Here is a 24,554-nt window from a genome sequence, read left to right on the forward strand (position 1 = left end):
TACGATGAAAGAACACTGCACAGATCCCCAACAAGACATAGCTGACCTCTGGGATGTAGAGACACCTGCAGTCCCCAAAAGGCCACAGCAAAATAACTCATCAGATTAAGGGCAGGACCTAATGCTTTTCTAAGCAAACAAATCTTTACAGCCATTCCATACTCCTACTCTCTCTGTTATACTTCACAGTAAGGATCAGCACAACTATAGGTAAACCTGCATTCAGCTTCTGTATTCAACATCAGATTAATTCCTCAGAAACAAATGCAGTTTTGGAGCAATATGAAATGACTACTTAAAACCATAAATGCTGTCTTTTTGAGGACTATAAGTGTAACATGGTTGAAGATGAAAGAGACATTTATTGTGCATTACTCCAATTAATCACTTCAAATTCAACATTTCTGGAGTGCACACAAATTTGCACATACCCATAGATACTTGAATAAAAGTGCATCAAAGCCTGTGAAATTATTGAATGTTCACAGTACCTTTTGCTGTATGATGCTTCTTAGATAATGTTTTACTTCAGTTATTTTCATTAAAGGAAAAAATGATGCTTTTCAGCTTACAAACTTTGCTGCAAAATCCCCCAAAATGGACACTGATTACATTAGTAGAAACTACGCATTTAAAAAGAATAATCTAGAACGGAACATAAATGAAAAAAAAAAAAAAAAGAAAAAAAAAAAAAGGAAAAAAAACCCACCATTATTCAATAAACAGAAGGTTGTTGTTATGTTGGGCAAGAAACAGCAGTGGGGTCACTGAGTTTACACCAGACAGCAGGTAACACAGCAACTACAAAGCAGAGGCAGAAATTTTAAATAAAAAAGCAGGGAAAACATAGGAAGTGTTGGAGGAGAGAAGGAAGCTTAGTTACAGCAGCCTGTGAAGGTAACCCCCTACATGACTGCTGAAAATTTCCATGATAGGTATTATTTCTGATTTCACTGAATTTCCATACACTGCTCTGGTTGTTCTGTGGGTTTTTGTGGGTTTGTTTGTTTTCATTTTGTTTTGGTTTTTGTATGTTTGTTTTTGTCTTTTTTTTTCCTCGGTCACTTCTAAGTTATATCATACTCTTGATGATTGTTTGTTCAGGATCTGTAACAGATTTGCTGAAGTTTCACAGGGATTATCAGAACTACACTGCTTCTAGTATTGTTTCTTTAAAACAAAAACACCCTGAAGATTTTTTCAGACCGGGTTTTGCTCATCCCTTACAGATAGATTCATCAATTCATAGATTTGAATGCAAAAAATTAATGCTGTAATCTTATATTAGGACTTTTTACATAACTACTCTACTAGATGATATAATCTAGAGCAATGTGTAATGTACCAAAATACAGTGCATGACACAGTCTTGCCAATTTTTTATTATTATTATTTTATGTTTTATTTTAGGGGTGGAAAGGGTGGTGTTCCTGATTTAATGAGTGAGTTTGAAGTTCAAAAATCCTATTACATCCCCATGATACATGATACTTTGGTTCAAAACATACATCTGCTACATGTGTTTTAAAAGTGAAGCTACTTGAACTGGCTGGTGTTTCACTTTTTATCTGTTCTGATGATTTTTGTGGGAGTTCAAGGACTCCCTGCTGTTAGAAAGCACTTCCATGTATATGGGATTTTTTTTTTTTTTAGTTTGTGCTTGTAAGATACAATTCTTACAGGAATTAATTTAGCCTTTTCCTTTGAGTAAAGTCAAGGCAGAGAGGCAGGCTCCTCCAGGGCAATCCAGAGCATTTACCAGTTGGGTACTTCATCTGCATCAGGATGACATTCAGCTTTAATAGGAAAAAAAGCAGATGTTTTCAGAACCTCCCTAATTCTCTGAAGAAACTAAATGAGACCTTTTAAATTTCTCAGTATTCTCCATTCAAGGCAAGGTTTCCACATTTCTACTCACATTGTATTACTTACTTCCAACTAGCCATCTTTTCAGTGTTGGTGTAGAGAATTAGACCCAAAGTTCCAGACACATGCCTGTCATTTCACTAATGTATTCATATACTGACCACTGTTTTCCTAGAAACACATATTTAAGAGGGCAAATTTCACCCAAGCGTCATAATCTCTAAGGGCTTTACTTTACCAGCATAATCCCAGTAGCTCCTACTTCCTTGTTTGCTATTATCTATCAAGGTGTAATAATTGCCTTTAGCATATTTTTTTGTTCCCAAATCCATGACTTGGTACCTGTGTGCATTAAGACATACACAGATGAATTCAAGGAGCATTCAAACATGAGTCTAAACACGAAGTTGAAACAAACTCTTCAATCTCTTTGAAACAATGCTGAGAAAATTAAATAATAAGAAGATGTATATTTTAATTTTTAAAAAAAAACACCTCTATTAGCTACTTACATTCAAATTTAAAACTTCCACTGCAGCGCATCTTGTAGATAGAAACACAGTGCGTCTGTGAATGCGTAATTATGATGCTAATTCTCCTAAAGATACATTATACAGTGAACACAGATTGTCTATGCCATCTCTACAGCATAGCTTGTTTTGGAGCAAAAAAAAAAGCCTTCCCACATCTGAATTTCAAATGACAGAGATAATGATGGCAATATTAAAAGACAATATACATCCTATATTATGTATCTAAAAAAAATTAGTCTTTCATTGCTCTGTAATGAACTGTATTATTCCAGAGGCCATCAACACAGAGGGAGATTATAGCTATTAGTATCAGCAATAGAAGGCCTCCTGTTCAGAATTCATTTATGGATAATGCTTGTCTTCTCCATTAACTAGAAATTCATGTTAATGCATGAGATTCTGATCCATCACAAACTGATGCCATCATTCTCCATTTCTTAATTTGTACATCTTCAGAGCATAAGAGTTTGATTGTCCTAATTGTCAGACACCTGACATTTGTTGATCCACCAGGACCTTTACACTCCTGGGAGGAACTGGGAGGAATGCTTTCTTCTGATGCTTCTTACTAACATCACCACAGTAGAAAAGTGAATATTTACACAGAAGGAGACTAAGAGGAAACAGAAATGAAGAAACAACTGTGAATTAGTGCTTGCTTTCTGCCCTCTTGTTTCCTCTTCTTTTATCTTCCGCTTCTTTGAAAAGAAAGTTACAAGAAAATACCCCAAATAAAGGATGCAAACATTAATTTTAAGAGCCTGCATCATGTCTGCTCTATTGACAAAGCCAAGCAAAAATTCAGTAAGAAGGTTGAGTATGTACATTCACAGACCCATTAAACAATGATTTCGAATTGGAAGAAAACTCAAGAAGGAGGGGAGTTGAAAATATTTCTTGGTTAAAATTTAGTGAAATCACGTGAAAGTACAAGTAATTTTACCTTCATTCTATTTGCAAGAAAGAGTATGAAAAAGAATATTTTGATGTTCAGGAGCAAAAACTTGAGTCGAACTGGAAACTACATACCAAAGGAGGGCACATTGTCCATCTTGTTTTCTTGGTTGGAGACTTCAGTGTTGACAATGTCAGATATAACACAATATAGTATATAATGTATTTTCCATTCAGTTATCAGTCCTGCCACAAGAACAATCGGCTTGGTCCTAGATTACGTAGATAAATGTTTTTTTATAAAAAAATAAATATTGAAAGGAAGCTTGTTATTTTGTGGAAGGCTCTCAAGAGAACTCAGCAGAACATTAATATCACAATTCTAAGAAAATCAAATAACTTAGATATGAGTCAGCACTAAAATTATTCAATTGCCTTTGGATAAGAATAGCTGATCTTTTTAATATCAACTTTTCAAAACAAAGGCCCTATACCTAATTTTGTTGTTGCTCAAAAAGCAGTAAATTACAAGTAGCAAGAGGGATAGAAACACTCCTTACAGGCAACCGACAGGCAGGGGAACAACCAAGGTTACCACAGAAGTATTTGGACCACTGTGGTTGTAGATTATTTCCAGAATACCTGAATCCCAATGTGTTAATTTGCAATGAAGTAAGCAAAGAATTCCTGAGACTAGACTGGGTTACAGTCATATGGTTGCATGTTTTGTTCAAATGCATCTCCAGTTGCACATAGCCATATTCTGGCTTGAGAAGAGACAAAGTCACAAAAGGAATATCTGGTTTATGGAATCTAACTCTTTGGTTAGTAAATAGTGGTTATCATCATGTCTAGGATGAAATTCCTCTTGACAGAAGGGGTGCTTGAAATCTCTAACCTTATTTTGAAAAGCAAATCATCATCAATCCTCAAGATATGAAAAATTCAATGTTATCATTGACTGTCACGGTCTACTTTAGCAATCCCCTGTTTGATTAGTGGAGCAGACTGCTGGAATTAATTCACATAGTAGCTCTGCGATAGGCACTTCTCATTACCATATTACATATGCAGTTGAATCACTGCATAGTAGTGATTTAATCAAAATCATACGATCTGTGAATGGAAAATAAGTTTGGAACCTCAAATGTACATTCAAAATACCCTGTAAGCTTTCTCATAGGATACAGTTCAAGGGTAAGAAGAACATTAAGAGGACAATAATACAGATAAAGATACAGATAATCTGCACTTCTACCTCTCATTATGCCAAACCAAAACCAACCATAGGGACAAAATTCAGTCTACCCTGCACCTCCTATATTGAAATGATCCCATTTGTTCATGGAGGACCTATAATAGAGATCCTAAACTATATTTCTCCTGAATCCTGACATGTTGTAAGCCTGCATTAAATCACAAGTACCTTCTTAGTAGACTAGGTTTTGCTATAAGCAAAGTAAAAATAGGTCCATGATGTAGTGCTCCTTGACATCTATGACCTCTTCTACACCCAGCACTAATTCAAACTTTCTCATCTTAACTTTAAAACTATCACTAAAACCAGCCAACGTGAGGTACCTGATACATTTCTATATCTGGATTTTGTTCCCAGAAGTTATTTCATGCTCAGTTTTTTGCATGACTAGTGCTATCACATAAACTCCATCTTCATCATTCCTCTGAATCCCCAGTTTCCCTTCCTTTGTTTAATGTGAGAGATCTGCCCCCATTTTCAAGACATTTGTGCCCCCAAAGAGCAGATGTTTTCTTGCTGCCTCAGCCCTGAGCATTCTCACCTGCTTCTTCCAGTCAGCATCAGCATCATAATTCATCCTTTTTCTTGTATTAGAAACCTATTTCAGAGCCAACACATAAAGTGCAGCCACCTGCAATTTTTCAAATTGTCATCAGCAAGTTTACTAGAATAAATAATTTCACAGCAAATAAATGGTGCTCTTGATGAAATATCACATTAGTCCGGAAAGGTGATATATGTGTTTTGCAGCAGTATAGAATTTTATTCATGACTTCTTCTGGCATTTGTAGAGCGAAATTCTCAAATCTCACAGAAAAGAATATCACCACCTGAGCCATTTTCACCACTGCTACAATTTATGAACTTAAGTAAGTGCTAGCTAAGAATTTAAAGCCTGTAATAAATATAGGAGTTAAGAAAATGCACATCTTAGAAATGTACCCTATACTTTAGCAGTAGATCTGTAAGTGGAAAATTATGCCCTTTTCAAGGACTATGACAGTGGAGATGCCTCTGAATTTTCATTTGTCTTCTTGTGCCATATCATGACCATTGTTTTGGGTTTAAATAGACTGCAAGGCTATTTCATGTTACTGTCCTTAACATCACCATATGAACATTTTTGACAAAACAACCTATGATTTTTCAATCCTAATCTTTTAGGGTGGTCTACAGAGCTAGCTGAAATTCACTGATGTTAAGTAACCAGCCAATAAAAATCATCCACTCTGAGACATGAGTTTAATGACAGCTTTTGTCTCTCTCTGCACTGCACTTTTTTCCCCTTCAGACTGTACTTCACTAGAATTTACTGCTATTATTTCAGATCTACAGTGGGCTGGTGTGCCAGGCAGCATCTCCACTTTCCCACCTGCAGTGACCACTCTCACCTCATCTACAATTTGCTCTGCAGGAAAGTGAGACCATTACACCTACAGCAGTAATACAGTAATTTCTCTTCTCACATGTAATTTTGTGATTTTATATTTTGCTTGCTGTCTCATTAACAGCCAGCAGGCTGTGCTAGGGGATCAGTTTGATCAGTTTTCTGTATCAGAAAAAATGCTGAGAACTGTTTGCAGGGCAATATATTTTCCAAAAGACACTACATTGAGAACCTGCATGTCTTCTGGAGGAAGGCACCCAGTCTGCCCAGGGTTGAGAAGAGGGAATATGTGTATTTCCATATCAAAATAAAAGAGCATCTTGTTACTGTGGACAATATTCCATGGACTATTCCATGAGTTTGTATCACACAATTTTTTATACACTTTAGTAGCAACAACTAAAACATTTCATGAATACTGAATGATAATGTAGGTATTTTCCCCTTGATAGGCAGCAGTAACTACTTACTTCCTTCCAGCCTATGATAATATCAGAAGAATTACTAGTCCTTTCCAAAAAATGAAATTATGAGACATGATAAATCAGAAGCCAGGAATGGAACTAGATGGCCACATCCTCTCTTTGTCACTAGTAAACATATCATCTTCAATCTCATTGGGAAAGTCTGAATGCCAAGTTAAACTCAATTTTTTTAATTTTTATTTTTATTTTTAAGCAGATGAAAAACAAGTACCTGAATCATAATGAGAAACTTTATTTCTTTTCTTATAAAACATTGGAAACGATTATATTTTGTGCTACCAAAGGAAGGTGCAAATTAAATACTTGCAGATGCTCAAGATGTTTCCTAACTAGTGTAAACTGATGGATGTACAGTGCTCTAGACCACTCTACTTTCTCTCATATGCCTTCATCAGAATTCCTACAGCGAGCATGCAAGGAAAGATCATAAGGAAACTCTTCTTGGTTTTGTGGGATTTTGGCTTTCATATCCAGAAATAAAAGAGGTAGCAGAAACATTTGGTTCTGCGTGAAGCAGGGAAAGTAAAAGCACTGGCTGAAAACATGTTAAACCTCACTTGGAAATTGGTGCCTCTTGTTTTCACAACCACATGTTGCAAAGTAAAAGACAAATAAAAACATCCCTTGGTGAAAGTAAAGCTTTGCTGGAAGCTGCACCAAAATAACGCTCTCCTCCTAAGAGGAAGAGGTCCCCTTCTTTTCTTCCACTTCCTCATCTCCCTCTTCTTTCTTTGCCTGCCCACACAATACATCTTCCTCCCTTGTACTGTCTCTGACAGATACCTAACTTCTCTATAAGCCAGTGTTACTCACTATTGCCATATCAAATTATCTATCTTGTTGAGTCTGTTCCTTGCTGTCTGATGCTACTGAGCTAACAGAGGTGCCAAGAGATGAGCAGAGATAAATGAGGCAAGAAGTAGGAGCGTGTAGAATGTTGGGGGAAGAGAAAAGGGCAGGGTGCACTTCTTTCTGTGCAGCTGCACAGATGAGCTCACTTCATAGGAAACACACCTCTGTGGTGTTCTGTCTGTTTGGCCTGGCCAGCTAAACTGAAAACTTTGACAAAGATCCCAGTTCCTTTTTAATTGAAACTGGCTGCTCTGAGAGTTGAAAAAATCCAACCATGTCTCACACCTTTCAGAAGAAACCATACAGCATGAGGTATATTTCCTTAACAGTGGTTACAACAAGCAGTGAAAGAGAATTAGCTAATTTAAAAGCAGAACTCCCAAAACTTACATTGTCAGCCAGTGGAAAGCATTCCTCACTCAAACCACTCCTTGATTCTTCCTGGCTTCAAATTACTCAATTTACTATTAATAATAGCCCCAAGGAGAATTTACTTGTTTTTAGGAACCAGCAGGTCCTATTTTATTGTGTAGCAGCAAACTGAAAAAATCTGAAGTGGAAAAGTGAAAAAAGGCTAAGCAAAATGCTCCCTCGTTTTAACTTCAATTGACAAGTGCAAACATAAGGCTCTCATTCCCCAAGCTGTGAGCATCATTACATTAAAGTCAAGTCACACACGTGGGCAACAAGCAGTGAAAAGGCAGTGCTGAATGCAAACATTGTGCCTTGAGTTCACCACTAGTGAATAAAATAGATTTAGCAGATAGAGTACTACGTTAGTACACTGTAATACCTTCCTACTGCTGCAGGCCCTGCCCATGCAGTTGATGTCCTGGCAGATATTCCTCTTAGGTATGGTTTCCCCTGTCTAAACAGAGTTTAATAGAGTAGGCTCATCAATTCTTCTTTTTAGCTATTCCTCACCACTGAAAGCTTTTCACAACAGCACTATCATTATTATGCACATATGGCATTTTGTCAGGAGAATAATTATGTTAAGTGGTCATGTGTAAAGTACCTAAATATTGCCTAGATTAGCATTAGTCCGTTTTCATGTGATAGTTGGAGAAATGTTTTCCTATCTTCTTTTCTTTATATTAAGGTGGGAGAAGTAAAGCAATCACAAGCAACTTCAAGATCCAGAATAATGTGTGCAGGTCCTAAGGCATCTACCACTCAGAGATCACTAGAATTCATACAATTCCTAAGATACAATCTGATTATATAAGCTATTTTCCATTTAGAAATGCAAAAACCTATATCCTCAAAATGGACCTCATAAGTACCAGGTGGGATACGTAATCCCCTGACACTGTGGTAGCTAGAATGGTTTCCCAAGGAAATGAATTTTCAGTGTTAAAGGCTGAGTAACCTACAATCAGTCATTTCATGTTAATGCATTAAGGATGATGAACTTTCAAGGAATTACATGCAGATTCTATTTTTAAGATCCTGCCAACTCAGAAGCCACTCCCCTAGATTTTTACCACAGAGAAAAAAAAAATAGAAAAACACTCATTTTCCCAGAGCAGACAGATTTTGCATCTTTACTCATAACAGATTTCAAGAAATTCAGTACTCTCCTCAACACCTGTCAACCTTTTTTTCAGTATTGGATTCCCTAACTTTTGGCAAGCTCTTATGCACATTCATGCACAGAAACAAGAATTTCATAGATCATTGTAGATCATAGCTGAGAGAATTTTGGTTCTATTTGTCACCTCAGTTATTATTTCAGTTTGTAGAGGTGCTAGATCTTAAGAAAGCGAGAACATGGAAGCTTGGAGCAGATCAAAATAGGACATGTCAACTGTTCAAGGAAATGCTGAATGACATCTTAAAATGTCTGCTGCTTCAAAATGTCCCACATGAAACAGGAAATACCACTCCAGCACTATTACTACAAGAAAACCACTTTGGTTTCCTGTTAACAGAAAGGCATTTCTTACATAAATATGGCTAGCACAGTCTCTCATTGCAATTAGTCACTCCTGTGCCACAAAATATATAGGGAGGTGGGTCAGGGGAGGGGGGGAGCGATTTTCACCACAGCTCAAGAATTTTCCTTACATGGATTTCCATGACACTTTAAGAGACAGAAAATATAAGTTTTTATATTAAATTTGTAGTAGGCAACTAAGTTCACAGGCTTCCATATTAGACACAGCATGCCTATTACTCTTTTTTTCTAGCTATAACTGATTTTAAATTCCCATATTCTACATAGTTTTAAGCCAAATATCACCTCTGTTTTATTTTTCTTTCCCCCTCACCCCTGTCTGACCTAAAGCAGTTTTGTTTTGTTTTTCTTTTTCCCATAGGAGGGTTTCCTCCAAAAATAAAATTATCTGCAAAAAAAAGGAGGTTGTGTCACATAATTTATTCCTCTTTCCAGTGGAACCTGGTATTGAGTAAATCACCAGAACTATATGCAGAAGCAGTTCTTGATGCCAGATTGACGCTTTTCCCATCATAGGCAAAGAAATGTGATCCCATCTTGCTATGGTAGCTACAGCCCCAAAACAGAGAGATTTGATTTCCAGAAAAGCTACCAGAGACAGGCTGCAGAAACAGACAAATTTATATATTGTAATTAGTTACTCCAAAATGTGCATAGCTGGACTTACTGCACTAGTGCCAAAAGGATTTACAGACAGAAGAATGTTTGGGTGTGCAAATTTCATACACACACATTCTCCTGAAAAATACATTAAAAAATGCCCATGAGATTTTTCTATATTAACAAGGGATGCAACATTCCCCTACAGTATGAGTCAATAAAGCAGCCCTTTCTAACTGAGGCCAACAGAATTTATGCTCAGGGACCACTTATCCTAAATACAACTGAGCAGAGCAAACAGTTGTCCAAGCTTCTCCTGCTGACAGTGGCTCCCTGTTGCTTCCACCAGTTGCAGCCATTGCCCCATGAACTGTTCTTCTCCAGCTGTGTCTTTCACATTACTGAATGAATGAATTGATTGATAAACCCAGGTGAAAATTGTTGCATTAATTAAAAATGCTAGAAAATTAATCCCATTTTATTAACATTTTCACTTCTTATTTCCCATGCTTTCCATATATTTGGGGTCTAAAAATCAGCTGAAGATAATGGAGAGAACACTGCACTTGCATAAAACCCATACATTTTACTTGAACACACAGGGATTTTCTAAAATAATATCTGAATTAGATGTAACACCAATTCCAGTATTCTGCTCTTAGAATTCAATAGCTCAACAATAATTACCTACTGACCATTGGAAAGAGAGTAATCTAAAGTTATTTTAGGCTATTTTATCTAATAAGAACAAATAGCAGAATTCAGGCAGTGTGAGGACATTTCTCTCTGCATTTAAGAAACCTGTTTTGTATATCTCGGTAAAAACTGTGAAAAACTGTGTATAGGCTCCCTGCTGCTTTCTTCTGTGTGATTCAAACTTACTTCAGGAAATGAAGTTGGCTAGGACTTTATGTAGAACTGCAGGGCACTGACTAGTCTGGCAAAGTTCAACAGAACAGTTAAGCATGTGTTTATTCTTAAGATCTAACTATTGGAGATGCTTCTGAAGAGAAATTGTATTTATATGCCTTGCTTCTGCATGGACTGCACTAACAAGAGCAAAACTGAAGGGTGCAGGCAATTTGACTTCCATTATTCATCAATTATTTTTTGACAGATAGCTAAAATTGAAAAGGAATAAGAAGATTGAATCCTACTTTCCCAACTTTCATTATGTTCTCAGCAGTTAAGGGACATTATGTCAAATTCAGGGGCTATACCTCCCCACTCCTTAATGCTCAAGGACACCCATTGCTAAGAAGGTCTTCTGGGAATAATGAAAATCATAACCGTGAAATGGACTTGCGTTTAGTGTGGGATTACTAGAAAGCAAATTTCACCATGTACTGTGTTCAATTACCATCAACTTCCACTTAGAATAACTGAAATAATAAAATTACCACTTGTACAATGGTTTCCTAGTAATATTAGCTTTTGAACAACCTCAGGTTTTTACCTACTTCCCCACTTAGTCATTGCTACCCACTTCTAGGTATCATCTAACTTATTATCCCCACCATCAAACTAACTCCAATTATTAAGTCCAATCCCAACACTGGTCCTGACCCTTACACTCCCAAAACCTTTTATTTGAGGCAATGATGCCATCCTGAGAGCAGCTCTCCATTCAACCAGCTACCATCTGCTCAACCCTTCTCCAGTAATGTCTGTATCAAAGGAAACCTGCTGACCATTAACAGTGCAGTCTCAAATATTGAAAGTATTGCTAAGCAGGTGGAAAATATTTAATGTCACTAACATTTGTTTTCTTGATCAAGGTACAATAAAATACATCTCTGATAGGAACAGGTGAATATGCTATATTTTGCTTTAAAAGATAAACCCCATTAAAAACAAATGACAATATCTTTACAAGATAGCAAACAGAAGAGCGGATTCCCACAGTACATTGTAATGGTATTAATTGGGGTATGGTAGGTTAATTCTTGATTTTCCAAAACTGAGCGCTCAGTTCCTCCTACCTGCAGTCACGTTGACTATGGAAAGGCAAAAAAACCAACAACAACAACAACAACAAAAACCCTGTACTGGAAGCAGTGATTCCAAATTGGTATGATCCTGTAGCAAAATCTCTTAATGTGTTCGTTCCTGTTTATCCAAAAAGAAACCCCAAAGTTTTCTAGAAAACTTATATATCTGCCTTAAAATACACAGATTTTCTTCATCTGAATCACAAAGCTAAGTTGAAAACAGAAAAAGTGGTCACAGTAGAAGTACCAAGGTATTCTCAGTTCAAGAGGCCTTACAGTGATTCTGGAACAAAGAGGCATTTCAAGTCATCATGCAAGCACTCTCTAAGTGGGTCTAGTTCATGTGATCCTATCAACATTAGGAAATTCAGCATCTATAAATATATAAATAAAACATATATACATTTCATAGTCACATTCATATAAGCCATAAAATGACATATATTTACAAATGCATTTGCAGCTATGCTTTATGTTTTTCACATCAGGAATTTAAGTTTTTAGCTTCTGGCTTTCAAACTTGATCACCGTGCTTGATTTAGGAGTCTGGAGTGAACTTGTATCCTACATATTCATGCTTCCTTAAAAGGAACAAGTAGTCTTCCAGGAAGTTCTGCCAAATCCATAAGAAAAGTTGAAATATGTTGAGGTACTATTTACCTCACTGAAGAGTGATTTACATGTTACCAAACAAAAAGAGACCTTCTTTTCTTGATGAGGAACAGCAGTACTTTTGTCTTGTCCATAAATAAATGTCAGTGTCGTACAACATCGGCATGACAAAACTGGGTGCCTGAGAGTGGCATGTAGTAAAAATTTATGCATAATTTCTACTCAGTTTGTCTTGGTGTAAACTGGTAGAGCAGTCAAAGTGAATGAATGTAGAGATAAAAAAATACATACACAAATTTTGAGTTACTTTGCAGGTTCAAAATGTAGAGAGAAGACTAAATCCTGTTGGCACTGTTGTAGCTACTTTTATCAGTAAGTTCGATTATTAATACAATGCTAAGAATCTGACATCTATACAGTTCATATCATACAGCACTGTGACTTCCAGGAATTGTACATATACCAGTTACTTCTCCCAATATGGAAAAACATTTATTCAGTGCTTCATAAAATATTCTTCTTAGCCCAGATTCAGGTATCCTTTTTTTTTTAATTTGGAGGAATTTGCAAAAAGAAAGTAAGTTTTGGAGAAGGGGTTGTTTTTCTTATGAAGAAAGTTTGGCAAAAAAAAACCAAAAACAAACAAAAAAAACACCTCACAATGCAGAAGTTTATAGTGTCTGTGTGTGAAGACCCTTAGGGGAAAAAAAGTCTTGCAATCAACTGTCAATCTATAGCTTCATATCACACTTTCAGTGACAGGCATTGGAGTTGTCTCTTGCTCCTCGCTGTTCTCTGTAGACACATCGTGGACCTCCTGTTGCTGATAGATGTCTTGAACTAGCATGATGTTTGTGTTCCTCCATTCTCTGTACTTCATCGCCGTCAATTTTGGGTCCTCTAACAACTGGTTAATTGTAGCCAAGTCATGTTCCTTACACTAGGAAGAGAACAAGAGGTTATTTCTCATGAACACTGTCAAGATCAAATTCCATAACAAGATCACCCTTGAAACATTACAGAACCATGCCACAAGGAGTTGGCCAACCATCCATTCTCTTGGCAACTTCTTCTAATTTTTCAAGCAAGGTTATTGAAGTCAAGTCCACAGCAAAAATTCCTCCTGGTTGGAGGGGAGATTATGATTTTATGCAGTTTTTTTGTTGTTTGTTTTGCTTTTCTAGGATTCTTAGAAAAACTTTATGAATGAAAAGCTGAGAAAGTTAAACGTTGATTAATTAATTTGTGTGCTGGTTGTGTAGCGTATAAGTAGTTACGGTATGTGTGGTTTCTAATACATTAGTCACCAGATGTTAATAAATCTGGCCTCTACTTCCAGACAGGAGCAGCTTAGACTGTATAATGTGAAGACACTGGTTCAATTGTAAGACAGGGACAGTTATGTCATGATACAGGGAGAAGAAACTTGATGTCACAGAATCACAGAGTGGTCGAGGTTGGCAAAGATCTCCAGAGATCATTTGGTCCAACTCCTACTCAAGCAGGGCCACCCAGAGAAAGATGCCCAGAACCACATTTAGGCAGCCTTTGAATAGCTCCAGAAATGGAAAGTCTACAATCAATATGGGTAACCTGTGCTGGTGCTCAGTTACCCAAAAAGCCTTGATGTTCACATAGAACCTCCTGTGCTTCAGTTTATGTCCATCCTGTCCCTTGTACCTGTAATGGGACCCACTGCAAATAGTCTGGTTCTATCCTCTTTATACACTCCTTCTTTACTGCCATGTGCTTCGTCATACCTGAGGACACTGTGCCTGCAATTGACTTCAAAACAGCTTTTCAGCACACACATTCACAATACTTCCTGATAGCAGCAATAGGCTGCTGTCACATCTCTATCCCACTGCTATTCTAATCAACTGTCAACAATTCTAACCCCTCTGAATAACTTTGGATGCAGAAAAAATTATTAAACTGTTGGTTTACATTGGACCTATCTTCAAGATCAGTCCTTGTATGAGGGCTTCTGGCATCAGTGTGGTCATACACTGGCAGCCTAAGAGCTGCAGAGTAAATAAGGAAACAGAAGGGAGAAGGGAGTATTAACAGTGTATGGACATGATGGCAAAAAGTCACACTGTGGAATTTTTCTGCAGCACTAGATCTATTTCCCACATTCATTAAGATTGTGACCCATTTGCACACAGCTTCTTTTTCTTCTTAACAATCCAAAGTATGTTTTGTTAGTGATGTAAAATGGCAGGAATGTTAATCTGTTCTTTAAAAAAAATGGTGTCAAAAAAAAACAACAAAATTAAAATCACACTGAACGTGCATTAGTCTTTTTCCTTAAAACTAATAGGTTTCTATCTAAAGCACTGTAAATATGGATCAGATGCAAAACTTCTCTGATCTTGAAATTTCCAATAGATCATTTCAAATTATCTCATGTCTCACATTTTATGTTAATAAAATTGACTTTATAAGCACATCATCCTACTGATGCAAAGAACATAGCACATTCCCACTACAAGCATTTGCTTTTCAGACAGGCAAACGCTGCTATGCATAGAACTCTGTTCGTGTCTGTTAGAAAGTGTCTGCACTATATTTGTCTTGTCAATGTTCCAATGCTTTAACTTGAAGAAAGAAAAAAAGCAATACATTTTATGCATTACGAACGCTTCAAAAATGATTTTTCCATACTAAATATAAATGTTAGACAAGTCTAAGTTTATAGGCACTGCTAATGACAGTTTATACAATACTCTTGGGTTAAACTGATGCAAAGCTATTCTCCTTGCTCATGTCTGACAGAAAGGCTTTGAGGTTTGCATTCAGCTTCAAACATAAAATAGATTACTGCACAGTATACAACTCCATTGTGTATTAACTAGTTCTTAGATTTATTAGGGAGGTTCATATTAGGGAAAGACCTCAATATATGCTTCCATATTTATTTTCCTGTACCATAATATAGGTGTGTTTATTAACCTTTCTGCTGTATAATAAGTTCGACTGTACTGTTGATGCAGAAGGACAATATGATAGTACCATGTCATTGGAGACTCATTTATCCTGAGGAGAAACTTCACCAGGTCTCACACGGAGTCCAAAAGAATGAAGGACAGCTGTACTCCAAATTGTCTTTTACGCTATGCTTTCAGAAAGTTTAAGACAAGCCTGGGTGCCAGAGCCAAGCCTCTTCTTGCAACTAATCACTGATTGTAATGATCAGAGAAGTTTTTGCATTCACTTCTTCAGGGTACCATGTCTGAATACAGCCTACCCAAAACATGATAATCAAATCCTGTTTCTAGCAAAGCCCTTGGTTGGCATTCTTTCTCTTTAGAACTTAAATATCGTGGTTATGCTTTCTGTTTGATTGGGTACCATTCAGAAGCAGGTTTCAAATTCCCATGGCATTCAAAATGATACTGGGTGAGCAGTTTCACAAATCCCCATATTTCAGACAAATTTATTGGTCTTTCCATGGAATATCCCCTGAATTCCTCCACCCCTTCAGTCCACAGTGCATTTGCAACATAAAAGCAGGAAGCTTTCGTTATTAAATATATTTGTTACAAGAGGTCTTCACAAAAGCTTTGGCACATCCTGTACATTCCCCAGTAATCACAAAGAAAACTTTTCTGGATCACAGTAATTTCTGTGTCCTTTATCATCAAGGCACTTTTTCTACTCTCTCTGTTTTTCCTTTTTTAAGGCTCCCTTGTTCAGGGCATTCAGCTGAGCTTGCAGGTTTCCCAGCTAACTAAGAGAGATGTTCTTTATTAAATTCTCCAAATGGGCTGGAATTTATACAAAAATGGTCCCTTCTGAACTATTGCCTCTACTTCCAGATCAAGTTTAACAACAAAACATGGACCACAATTCTGAATAAAAGAGAAAACAGTTTCAAAAACCTAAGAAACTCTCCGCAGCTTAAAGTACATCTGTAATTAGAGTTGGGCTTGTTTCTTGTTTCAGCCAAACAATTTCTTTCTCTCAGGCTTTTCCTTGGCTCAGTCTGCAACCTTACCTTTAATGTGCTGTTCAGCATTCGAATTTTGTGCAGTTTCTCATTAATGGAGGGGTTTTTGCTGCGTTTGATAAATGACTTCCTAAGCTCCTTTTTGGTTGACAGCCGACGATCACCAATGGGAGACAGACTTGCTTGTTCTAATGACTTGTAAAGTCTCTCCATCTCATCATCATCACATTTTTCATGATCTGTGAAGTTAGAAATAAAGTGTATATTAGAATATGAATATGGCAGCAGAGAACAGAAACATTATGTACAGCCATCAGAAAGACTCAGCCAAGTCAAAAAGTAATGGCACTAGAATCAAAACCAAAGACAGTTTTTAGGGTAATTATGTAGATGAAAATGACATACAAGCAAACTAAATGTTTTTAACAATCATATCCATACAGATATGAGCATATGCTTCCGCTGTTCAAGTGTTTCTTTAATGCTCTAAACATATCACACACATTGAATGACTGTCAGTAATGCTACACTTAAATAGCAAGCTAATTTGATAGCATCTACACCCATTTATCTTTCCCTTTCATACTACACACATTTAAGCACACTTCTTCCTGGCAATACACAGGCCAAATTCTGTTTGGTGTACCAACTTATTGTCAGGTATTAATACTTATTGAAAATACAGCAAAGAATTGAAGCATAGAAATATGACAGAGAGTACAAGAGAAGGTCCCTAGGAAACAGATTAAAGCAAGACTCCTTGGGTCACATAATGCCTAAATCTCGAGCTTCACAGTGCACAGCACAAAATTTGCTTGCGGTGCCTCAGAGTAAAGCTGTAATTACCCCCCACTTAATTGCTTTGATGGTACTGAAGCTGCAGCACTGTCTTACATGTCAGATACGACACAAAAGGAAAAGTTAGCAAGCAGCTGAGAATTCAAGAGGATAAAATAAGATTTAAAAAATAAAAATTAAAAAAAAAAAATGAAGCAAAGACATTTTTTCAGAATAAGGCAACTTAAGAATGAACAATCAGGAGCTCAAAATGTGCCAAGCAATGACTGGGGCTTTTGGCAGAAGGCCATTTTCAGCAAAAGGCTGTACCATTTCTTCTTCCTCAGAGCACATTGAAGTCTTTTCTATCTCAATATTTGCTAAAGGAAAATTGTAACTGTATTTGTGCTTTCAGGATGCCAGTGAGTCCCTCAAAAGCCACTGGGATGATTTTCATGTTTGTAACACTGGAGACGGTGGTTGCGGCTCTTCTTAAATGCAGCCTTCCATGTGCCAGCTGAACTGGCAGCATGTTTGTTCTTTTAATTGAAAGTTAAACATTGACTTTTCTAAATCGTCCTTAGTCAGCAAACAAAAGGAAAATGGCCTTCTGCTCCCTCCTATTGCAGCAAAGACTTCTCTAGCTTCCAGAACACTCAGAAAGGAGTCTGCTCCTTATCTTTTCCATGTTTTAAAAAGTACAGCATCCTCCTACATTCCTCTTTTCTCTAAATATTTAGGTTACAAGAAAGGTTTATGATATGCTACAAATATTTGCCTTCACTCTGTTGCTGGCCTTTTTTTTCCCACTACTTTGTGATTGTAAAAAGGCTGCTGTAACTTGAAAAGGACTAAATATAGCTTCTATCACTGGTACAGTGCAGAGAGAGGAAAGGGAGAACTGTTGTATATTTAACAACCTGAGGGAAATAGGAAAAAAAAAAAAAAAAAGAAAGAAAGTAAGGCATAATACACTGCTGTAGTATTTCCTAAAAACTGTTGGCTCATGCTATGAGGCTCGTAATTATAACTAGCTTCCTGCCTACTTACTCGGGATGAAGCAGCTGTTTGTTCCATTAGCCAGTTCCTGCACAGCACTGGCTCAGCCATGTTGCAGACCTCACCTATTAGGACTGCACATGGTATCACTTGCAGATATAAACTGTTCTTTATCAGATATCCAAGAAAGAGCATAACAACAGAAAATAATTTACTGACTAGACAAATGCGAAGTCACTGCTCCTTTTATTTTTTGATTCTAACTCATGATTCTAACCCTAAAAATGTGACAAAGCAGCAAGCATGAGAAAACATGTTTGTTCTGTGTTAAGTACTCTGATATCTTCTATTCATTTATGGGGAAAAGTAAGGAGGACAGGACACTCAGCATAGAAAAAGAAGTAGGAGCTGGTGTAAGAAGAGCCTAGTGGAAGACTCCCTGGTCATGCACATGATCAGCACTGTGCACAATTTTTACAAGATTGCAGCCTCAGACCCCTCTCCTATTACTTATTCTTCCACTACTCCCATTCCCAGAAGGACTGATCAGGTAATTTCAGAGGGAGAGGAAACACTGGATTCTTCAGATAAAGAGTGGATAAAAGTGAAGCAGCCAAACAGAATTTCAGGAAACAGCTGGAAAAAGGGGTGAGTGAAATCTGCAGGCAGAGCGGAACCAGGTATGAGCCATAAAATGCTTTGGTTTCCACCTTCTTTTATACTGATGAGCAACAAACTTCTTCCACAACAAGTAAAGAATAACAAAACAGTATCTGAAAACTGTGCTTTTGTAAAGAAAATACTGTTGCTATTGACAGAGAGTACATCTGCCAATAAACTGAGGCAAGACTATCTGACACATACATGGACTTTTAACTCCACTGCCCTGAGTTCTCCTGAGCTAAGTTCAAAAAGCAAACACCCATCTTTTGCAGGCTTGAAGCTGTTAGTGAGTGTACCAGTTTCATGGTGTGAATATTAAGGGGGGATTTCGGGGGGGGGGGGGGGGTTGTTTAAGGAGGGGAAGGGCAATGGAAGAGAAGCATTATGTCTAGCAATCAATGAACAAAATCAATAGAACGATCAGTGATTAAAAATAACAAAAAGTCATGTTTCTTCTTATACAACGGTGCAGTGCAGTTCTTTACAAGCCTCTTAATGAAAGTTAGTGAGGCACTACCCATGGACCGTCCCACAAAACACATGAAATAAAATTAATGCTGGATAACAGAAATAAAGTAATGTGACTCAGGGCTTTTTCTCTGGACTCAGACATTCACAGCACATTTGTCCAGAACTCTGTATTGCTTATTTCCTTCTGTATCTCAAGAGAGACCACTGACCTGCCTATGAGCAAGTATAAGAGAAGCTCAAGGATTCACCTGGCCTGTATTTCTAGTTGTCAGTGATTCAGACTCCTATGAAATCTGGCCTGTCTAGACCTACTATTGAATTGTTACAAAATATTTGCTTTCCATCACAAAGTGAAAATTCATGCAAAAAGCATATAGCACTCAAACTTAGACATCAGCGTAAAAACAGATTTCTGAGTCAGACTCACAAATTAAAATGAGCTGCCCCTTTGCTGTGCTCATAAGGTATATGATGATGGATATATATATAGTCTGCTAAGAAAGAACTTATGTTGCTGTGAAAGTAATGCTTTCTCTTTATTTCCATGGAAACAACAACAGATACAAAGAGCACAATTATGCTATTTGATTGATTCTCAGCTACTTTTTTGACAGTGCCACCACCATTAGCATTTTTGCCAGGAATGAACAGGAGTATGACATACTCATAAAAATTTTAATGGCTGTCTGGAAAATGACTTGTCTTTCACCTTAATATCACCACTACTGAAATACACCATTCACTGCCTCACTGTGCTCACATCCACTGTTCTATCTCCAGAAGCATTCAATAAGTGTCAGAGGATGTCAATAGCAGTCAGGTTTTTTTCCTCATGGAGGAGTTCAGTTCCACACCTTTGCTTCATACACATTTCCATGACAGATATCATTCTGTCAGACTGCCCCTCCGCTGCCATCTGTCCCATGGCAACAAAATGTAATGGAATATTGGCTGGAAGGTTCAACCTCTACTACCATACACTAGAACAAGTACATCACCATATGTTATAGGCTTTTCCCTTCCCTTGGTACCATTAACAAAAAGTAATTCTGTTGTGTGCTGCCACTGGAAGAATCAATCCTCTAAAACACTTATTTCATTCTCCCAACACTTCTGAAAATCTCATGAAGTACCATATAGCTCTCTTAACTTGGTTGAACTCCACAGTGGGGAAAGTGGAAAGGAAACAGGCGTGACCCCAAAAAAGTAAAGTCCTGCCCTGAGATATTTTAACATTGCAGAGAAAGAGACTGTTTATGCTGGGACAATGAAAATGAAGTGATATTTCAGGCTGGCCAGAACTTCTTACAAACTCCTTTTCAAGAGAAGTAAAACACATCTTTGTGGCTCAGTGCCACCTATCTGGAATTTCCCTCTACCTAACAGGAGATACCACAGACAAGAGCATGTTGCCAGAGGCACAGCACATCAGTTTACACCTCCTCAGCTTTCAGCTTCTGCATCTGTGTCAGTCAACTTGCCACAGGTGGGAGAAATTACAGTATAGAGACTCCCCACCCTGCAACAGCAACACAGGAACCTGCCTGAAAACTTTCAGATATAAGACTATTTAAGCCCAAAAAAGTGAAATTATCCAGAAGTTTTCAGGCAGCAGCTGTGAAAAATCAAGCTGATTGCTTCCCAGTGGTGAAGAAGTAGAAATTGGCAATGATTTGCATAAGGAATATTTTGCATTCAAAATCATCCCCAACAGAATATATATTACTAACTCTAAACTGAACCCCAGAAATGTAAGTATTTATTCTTACATTCTCTAACTGGGATGTCATAGCTCTCCAGCTGTGCACTAATCCCAGGAAAAAAAAACTGTTTTTTCCTCCTGTCTTTGCTATGCTTATAAGCTTCTCATGGCACTGCCAACTCTCCTGTTTTTGAACCTGACAAACCGTTTGATACCAAGGGGACAATGTATAGACCCAGGCTGGAGAGAGGAGATGAAAGCATTATAACCCATTTATACCCTTACCACCCCCCACATACTCCCTATCCATTCTCCACATTAGTAGTGGTCTTTCCAAAGGGAGTATGATGGCATGTTAGGGAAATTGCATTTCTGACAGAGGTACAGACCAGGAAATACATGAATTAAAAGGATGAATCCTTGACAAACTCCGCACTGGCTAATGCAGAACTATAAAACAAAGAGACATGAGAGAGTGGGAGAAGTAACAGGAAGATTACATTACTACTAAGGGTCAAAGGCTTTTGATTACAGCAACACAGTGAGTTCAGTTTTTGTGAACTCCAGCTAAACTAGAAACAGCACCAAAAAAAAGTATTTCTTTTTTTCAAAGTCAGAAAAGCATCACAGGATAACTTTCACTGTGATTCCTAAAGTCTTTTAAATCAGAAGCAAAATATCCATTCAGATACAGTTACGCTCAATATAGGCGTGTTTCTTGGATAGACTCAGCCACAATAAAGCATTTACTATAACTAATGCAGAAGGAACAAAGAGGCCAAAGCACACCAGAAGATCTGTTCAGGCTATTACTGGCACAGGCAGACTCAAGAGGGGAAAAGGATGTCAGTTCTGAGAAAAGAAGGAATTGACCACATCCAGTTCCTATGTAACAAACTCCCTCTCACAAAAAATTCAAATTGTTTTCAAGCTCTCCAGATTTCCAAAATATCAGCGCTCACCATCTCTTTCATCAACTAATATGAATGAGCTAAAGTGAAATAGAAGAGGTAGTGCCGTAAAAATTTCTTTCCAAGATGCATTAAGATCATGTGACGGTGGTTATAAAACCCTCAGGAACCACAGGGAAGAAGGATGTTATTGCTACAGTGGAAGATACTCAAATAAATAAGAACACACATTCCTGTTGACTTACAGTGACCTCTCAATTTCTACAGCTTCCTTTTGTTATCGTTGTTTTTGATGATGATGGTGGTGGTGGGTCACGGTCTGATACTTTCTGTTCTAATGTTTGCCAGAAGAAGCACAAAAGATGGAGTTTGGCTGCAGTGTGTGTCTAGCCATCCCAGATGGGGCAAGAACAGCTTCTGGACACAGAGCACGTAGTCACATACTTGTTTGTATTCTTTAAGGTTTCTTGTTTACTTATCAGCTTCTTTGTGTCTGCACTGAATTCTGTCACTGTTCATGTAACAGGCTGTAACAATTCTCTTTTTCTATACTTTCGTGCCACCCTCTGGTACGTAACCTCTCCCCAGTAATCAGGGCTAAGCAAGAAGTCTGAGACTATTCATAACACTGAGAGCTGTTAGAAAGTTTTTAAAATATTATTTAGTACATCTCATCATTATGGTTGCTTAGCAGATCTCCTTAAATAATTCTCATTGAGGGGAAAAAAAACCTATAATCACTTAGCTGAACTTGTTGTTTCCCTTACAGAGATTCACCCATTTTCCTCTTTCAGAAAATTCTGTCTTTTTCATCACCACAGGTTCTTTACTTGTATTTACATGATAAGCTCTTCCCACTAGAGGCATAGCTATTTTTTCTCCTTTCAAAGTAACAACTGTTCTCCCACCTACCTCCATGTCTGATTTTTGCCAAGAAAAATGTTCTTTGGTTCTTGAAAAACCCCGGTTTTTGGCTGCAAACAGTTACAGCCAAGAGTTCCTCAATGGATTTTTCTAAGCAGAGCATAGCTGCTGCAAAGCAGAGTGCATGACAGGTGACTTTCTATTCTCACAAGGAAGTGTATATACATGCAAAAGCTCTGTGGGCAGAGAGTTCAAAGACTGTAGGGTTGTTCTGGTACGTCCATGGGACACTTTTAGAACATGCACTAATGCAAGGTGTACCCATCTCCTTCTGGGCTTAGTCCCATTACACTGAAACACAAAGAGTTGCCAACAACATAAAGTTCAGAAGCACTAAAAAGTAAATAAGATGGACTACACTAGCAAATCAAAGAAGTATGCCCTCTTCCACATTGGATAGTAATGGTGTTTTTGCTAGTTACTGTAAATAGTGAGGTTTTACAGATATATAGCCAACTTGAAATTATCTCACAGTATTTGTGCATGTCCTTATCAACTAGCTGCAGAGGGAAATTTTTGAGGTATAAGCCACAGATTATGTTGTTTCTGATAATTTCCATTTGGAGTTGAATTGCTACTTTAATTAATCCTTCTTTCACCTTAATTCCAAATTGAAATATCTTAAGTAACCTCCTTATAAGTTACTTCCTTTAGCATTTCAACACCCATTACAAGAAAAAAAAAGATTACCAACATTCTCCATCTTGTACTATGCAGAGTGATAAAGAATAACAAATGTATGGTATACATCTTACTCAACAATGGTTATCATGCAGATAGTAACTAGTGAAGTTATACAGTTTCTATAGTGACTGACTCACTCAGATGATCTATTTCTGGAATTCCATCACAGATTAGCAGCATGGTTAAAACCGATGTGTTCTGCAATCAGAGCTGGCTTAGCAGTGAACAGTGCATGAATTTTTTTTCCCAAGAATATTTCTGGGACAATTTAACTATCTTGCAAATGGCAGAAATATACCAAAATATGCCTTGATTTACATTTTAATCCTACTTTACTGATAAGTATTACTATATCATCATACAAACCTATGAAATTCTCCTTTAAATTATTATGGTTGCATCATGCTAAATCTGTCAGCATCCATAAATGTACCTGTCACCCTTACAGTTATGTCAGGAAGCCTTAGCCTGAGCATTACTGAAGAAACGCTGACAATAACAGAGTATCATATTCCGAGCAAAGGCTGAAGTTTATAATACCAAAAAGGAACAACTGAATCTTTCTCAGTGGGATTGGGAAGCCACCCCAATCTCTATAGTTTACAATCCAACAGTCCACCTGAATACATGTGTACACAGGTACACATGTAACCTGAGACACACACATAAGATGTGTGTCTCTCGGTCCATTCTAAGAACATTTTCCAAAGGGATTAATTGGTCAGATTTAACCCTAATATTCAAATTACAGGACATTTGCTATGTATTCATCACAGATCTTTTTAGGGACCATTGCACAGCTTTTTTTCACTACTTTTAATGCAAAGACACAGAAATCAGATAATCTAAAACATTTATGTTCTTCAACAACACTGAAATACGGCGTTTAATCAATCTCAGTTTTAATTCTTACTGTTTTTATTTTTCCTCAGAAACTTCTATCAGGGCAGATTCATTTTCTATTATTCTATTATTAAGCTGAGTAAAAAATACTGACATTTAATTTTTACTTTGTCTAAAGCTTCTACTCCAA

The 24,554-nt window shown here is 37.4% G+C and overlaps 1 protein-coding gene across 11 annotated transcripts in view; it reads right to left on the reverse strand.

Annotated features, from left to right (window-relative positions):
* Positions 1-11,556: 11,556 nt before the first annotated feature.
* IPCEF1 (interaction protein for cytohesin exchange factors 1) overlaps positions 11,557-24,554 on the reverse strand; it is a 59,440-nt gene continuing 46,442 nt past the window's right edge. For all 11 annotated transcript variants that reach the window (XM_085541525.1, XM_015858203.3, XM_085541524.1 and 8 more), the window contains 2 exons: positions 16,439-16,629; positions 11,557-13,378 (listed from right to left, as the gene is read on the reverse strand). In XM_085541525.1, coding sequence (XP_085397651.1) covers positions 13,178-13,378; positions 16,439-16,629 — 392 coding nt within the window. In that variant the 3' untranslated portion in view covers positions 11,557-13,177. The remainder of the gene's footprint in view (positions 13,379-16,438; positions 16,630-24,554) is intronic.

Source organism: Coturnix japonica, chromosome 3 (assembly GCF_054131305.1).
Source record: "Coturnix japonica strain WE chromosome 3, WE-NBRP24, whole genome shotgun sequence".
In the NCBI taxonomy this organism is placed as follows: domain Eukaryota; kingdom Metazoa; phylum Chordata; class Aves; order Galliformes; family Phasianidae; genus Coturnix; species Coturnix japonica.